Source organism: Apodemus sylvaticus, chromosome 1 (genome assembly GCF_947179515.1).
Source record: "Apodemus sylvaticus chromosome 1, mApoSyl1.1, whole genome shotgun sequence".
Taxonomy (NCBI): domain Eukaryota; kingdom Metazoa; phylum Chordata; class Mammalia; order Rodentia; family Muridae; genus Apodemus; species Apodemus sylvaticus.
Genome location: NC_067472.1, coordinates 123,296,306 through 123,301,283, shown reverse-complemented (window position 1 = coordinate 123,301,283; position 4,978 = coordinate 123,296,306). Strand labels below are relative to the sequence as shown.

The following is a 4,978-nucleotide window of genomic DNA, read 5'->3' as shown; positions in this document are numbered from 1 at the left end:
ATTTCTTCCAAGTAAAATACATGTTGAAGAAGTCATAGGTCATTCAAACACTCATGATATCATTGTTGATATGATTTTCTATAATTTTTGGAAATTTTAGTATTAAAGTCTTATCTACCATTGAATATATATGTATATATAATATAATTACATAGAGGAATACATGAAATAAGCAATTGTATAATACATTGATTCTACCTTAATTTAGACTTAGGGAGTGTCTAGTGTCATACACATTAATGTAAGGCATAAGATAATAAAACAAATGTTTAAGGTAATGTGAAAAATAGATCAGTTTGTAATGAATTGTGAGGTTAAAAATTAAGTAAGGATTCTACATGATTAATAAAGTCATGAATTTTCAATATCTAGTGAATTTCCTCCAGAGGTAGAATATAGATTTTGTATATTCAGAAATAGTATAAATAAAAAGAAGTTTAAGAATGTCTAAAAGGTAAATTCACACAACAGACACCAAAGTAATTCAGAGAATCGTAAAGACATACTTTCCAAGCCTGTAATCCAACAAATTGGAAAATCTAGAAGAAAGGAATAATTTTCTTGAACTGCACCAAGTCTATAAATAGACTTATAGCCCTTAGTAAATTAGAAGCAATTATTAAAAGTGTCCCAGCAATTACAACAACAATGAAAATGCCCAGGGTCAGGAGGTTTTAGTACAGAATTCTACCAGACATTTAAAGAAGATTCAATGCCAGTAACCCTGACATTATTACACAAAATAGAAGAAACAGGAGGAACTTTGCACAATTCATGCTGAGGCCACTCAAACCACATGAAGATTCAACAAAGAGAATTACTGACAAATATCTCTTAACTGTATAGACACAAAATACTCAAAAATATACTTGCAAATAGCATCCAAAGCACATAAAAAAGATCGTGATTTACCATAATGTGATAATAATTAAGATAGAGGTAGCACCTACAGCCTTCAACCACATTCTGCTATATTCTCAGTTTCTCAGAAGCAGGATATCTGCTTTATCATGCTAATCTGCATTCTGTGCTTTTATTTTCACTAGAAACATCCTGTGGACAGAGGAGATGGACAAATACAATCTTACCACAGTGACTCAATTCATCCTCATAGGGCTGTCTGACCTCCCTGAGGTGCGCTATCCACTCTTTGTGGCCTTTACCATCATCTATCAGATCACTTTACTGGGAAACGGGATCATCCTGTTGGCCATTTTTACTGAGAGAAAGCTTCAAACTCCCATGTATTACCTGTTGGCAAATCTGTCCCTGCTGGACATATTCTGCCCATCAGCTACTGTCCCCAACATGCTCAAGAATCTCTTGACTGAGAACCACAGCATTTCCTTTGTTGGGTGTGCTTTGCAGCTCTATTTCCTGGTGGCCCTAGCTGGGACTGAAGTTTTCTTGCTGGCTGTGATGGCTTATGACCGCTATGTGGCCATATGCTTCCCTCTGCGTTACTCCCTCATCATGACCAAGGTGCGCTGTGTGCAGCTGTTGTTTGGGACTTGGGTAGCTGGGTTTCTGAACTCCTTCATTCACACAATGGCCACCTTTAGTTTGTCTTTCTGCAACTCTAATAGAGTAAACCAGTACTACTGTGACATTCCACCTGTGGTGGCACTGTCATGTTCATCCACCTATGTGGCAGAAATGCTTCTTTTAGTGATAGGAAGCATTTTTGGGGTTGGTGCTTTTCTGATCACGTTGATCTCCTACATATACATTGTCTCCACCATCCTAAAGATCCAATCAGCAGAAGGTAAGCGCAAAGCTTTCTCTACATGTGCTTCCCATCTTCTTGTTGTCTTTTTGTTCTATGGCACAACTATATTTACCTATATCCGCCCAACTTCCAGTCAGCACTCTCCTGGCAGAGACCGACTTATCTCTATGTTGTATGGGGTCATTACTCCCATGTTAAACCCTATTATCTACAGCCTGAGAAATACAGAAGTCAAAGGAGCACTCAGAAAAGTTTTACATCTTAGGATATGTTCACAGAAAGCATGATAAAACACTTCTCAATCTAAAATATTTGTCTTTTTGGTACAAAATAGATGGATCATGAATCTTGATTCATGCAGTTGACCTGTGTCTTTTTATTAGTGAATTGAGGTCATTTTTGTTTAAAGTTATTATTGAAATGTGTGTGTTGATTGTAGTCATACTGTTATTGAATTTTTTGTTGTTGCTTTTGTTATCAACTGTGCTTAGTGCTTTAATAATTATCTTTCCACAGTCTTTTGGCTCTGCTCATTTGTATCTTTAGCTTGTAATATTGTTTCTCATGGTTTTGTTAGGTTTGGTTTGTTGCTTGTTTATAGTGTTGAACATTTTCCTTTCTCCTTCACTTATGACATAGTTTTCCTGGGTATATTGTTCTAGGTTGGCCATCATAGCCTTTAAGGACTTGACAATGCATTGTTCCATACTCTTCTGACTTTTAAAATTTTCATTGAGAAATCAGCAGTGATTCTGATGGATTTTCTTTCATTTATTATTTGAGTTCTTTCTCTTGAAATGTTCAATGCAATTTCTTTGTTTTGTATACTTAGTGCTCTAAATATCATATACCATGGGTATTTTCTCTTCTATGATTATTAAGTGTTCTGTGTGCTTCTTTTATTAGTTTTGATGTGTCTTTATTTGATTTAGAGACATTTCTATGATCCTGTTGAAGATCTGTTCTATGCTTTAGAGTTGGGATTATTCTACCTTCTCAATGCATAAAATTTAAGGTTATAGATTTTTCTTTTTTCTTTGGTTCCACATTTTCTGTGTGTCTTATAATTTGACTTATTTTATTTTAAAAACAATTTCCATATCACTTACTCATTTTGTCTAGATCCTCTACATTATTTTCAAATTCTGATAATATATCATTTGTGTAATTCATTCTATTTGAAAGGGATTCTTATGACTGTTATTATTAAATTAATGAGTTTTCCAATTTCATTTTTATATCAACTTAATTGCTGTTCAATATTTCATTATCCTCATTGAATTCTACTCTTGAGCTCTAGATTGCTTTTGTCATTTCTATCAGTTTTATTTTTGTATTTTTCTTGGATATCACTTAGGCATTGGTTCTCCCTAAGTTCTTTCTCTTTTAAAAATATTTTATTGGATATTTTAGTTATATACATTTCAAATGTTATCCCCTTTTCTGGTTTCCCCTCTGGAAAGCCCCTATTCCATCTTCCTTCCTTCTGCTTCTATTAGGGTGCTTCCCCACCTATCCAGCTATTCTTGCCTCCCCATCCTGGCATTTTCCTACACTGGGGAATCGAGTCTTTCTCAGACCAAGGGCCTCCCCTCACAATTGATGTCTGACAAGGTCATTTTCTTTAATTTCATTGTTCTATTTCTTCGTGACTTCTTTAAATTACTTGAAGTCTTTGATTTCATTTATGATTGCTCTTTTAAATTCTGTCTTCTTGTATCTATCTAAATAATCTTCCTTGGCAAACATTTCTATAGTATTGGTACATTTTGGAGAGAATATAGTGACCCAATTTGTCATATTGTTGGTATTTTGTGATGAAGTCTGGGTATATGAACTTCTTTTATTAGTTCTAAGTCTGATATAGACAGAGCCAATTGGGATAGAAAAGCAGATACATGCCGGGCCTACAGGTTGGAAATAACTTAGGGTAATAAAGTCAGGTACACATATTGTACTTTATCTCTGAACAGAATGCATTTCCCATGTTATAATGGTATATATACCTATGTGAATAGATTGAGTGTTGTGTTAAAGGGCCTTTCTATTGGGAAATAGGTAAGAATCCTTGTGATTATTTGTGACACAGGCAGTAGATGCCAGATTTGATTTAGGAACTAGATGTGGGACCCAGGTGATTTCTAGTAGGTTGTGGATATGCCTTGGATAGAGTTTCAGGAAGACTCACCAGGTGTTTTATTGATTAATGTTTGATGTAGGTCTTTATAGCTCACAATGGGAAGTGCTACTGCAGATCTGGTTATTCTGACTTGTATAAGGTATTAAGACAAGAAAGCCATGAGGAACAAGCCAATAGGCAGGATTTCTCTATGGTTTATGCTTCATTTCCTAACTCTGGGTTCCTGACTTGAGTTCTTGTTCTGGGTTCTTGATTATGAACTGTAAACTGTAAGATTAAATAAATGACATTACTTCCAAAATTTGTTGTAGTAAGTGTTTTTATCACAGTTATGGGCATTTGATTATGATTGCAATAACAAACAGAAAAGTCTCTTCTTGGGAGCAGGTGTCAAACCCAATCATAAAATGGTTAGTGACTCTATAATAGTCCTGTCAATATCACATCATCAAACACAACTTGCCTGGATGTAAGTATTGAAGTATGATAGATCTAAAGTTGGGTAAGACCATTGATGTTTTATTTTATACCAATTAGCCTGAAAGCACTTTTTACCATTATGAAATATAGCCAGTAGTGATGAAATTTGGTGGTTGATTTGGGATTGATTTCTTTGTCATTTATCCAAAGCTCATGTTATCTTCAGAACTAAGGAGTTGTTAAAAATTCAAATGTGGACCCACTAGTTCACAAATTTCAACGTGAAAGAATCAATTTATATATTTAGAAATATACATACATACATATATGTATGTATTTATCAACAAGTAATGAAAAAAGAGGCCATTTATTTGAATTCCCATTCATGAAGTTATATGGGAGGTTTGGAAGAAAAAGAAAGGGAAAATGATGTAATTAGATAAGCCAACTGATATCCAGTTTCAAGTGGTCATCCATAGATGCACCATCATAACGGCAATAAAAAATGGAATCTATCTGTATGTCTATCTGTCTGTCTATCTATCTATCTATCTATCTATCTATCTATCTATCTATCTATCTATCTATCTATGTATCATCTATCTATACAACTATCTGTCAACTATAGTATTCTACATATGCATATAATTGTTAACAAAGAATTATATATATATGCTACATACATTTAT

The 4,978-nt window shown here is 34.2% G+C and overlaps 1 protein-coding gene across 1 annotated transcript; it reads left to right on the top strand.

Annotated features, from left to right (window-relative positions):
* Nucleotides 1-1,068: 1,068 nt before the first annotated feature.
* On the top strand, nucleotides 1,069-2,016 carry LOC127666368 (olfactory receptor 5V1-like). Its single transcript, XM_052159261.1, has one exon. It carries the CDS (start codon nucleotides 1,069-1,071, stop codon nucleotides 2,014-2,016), a length of 948 nt encoding a protein of 315 aa, XP_052015221.1.
* Nucleotides 2,017-4,978: the final 2,962 nt, after the last annotated feature.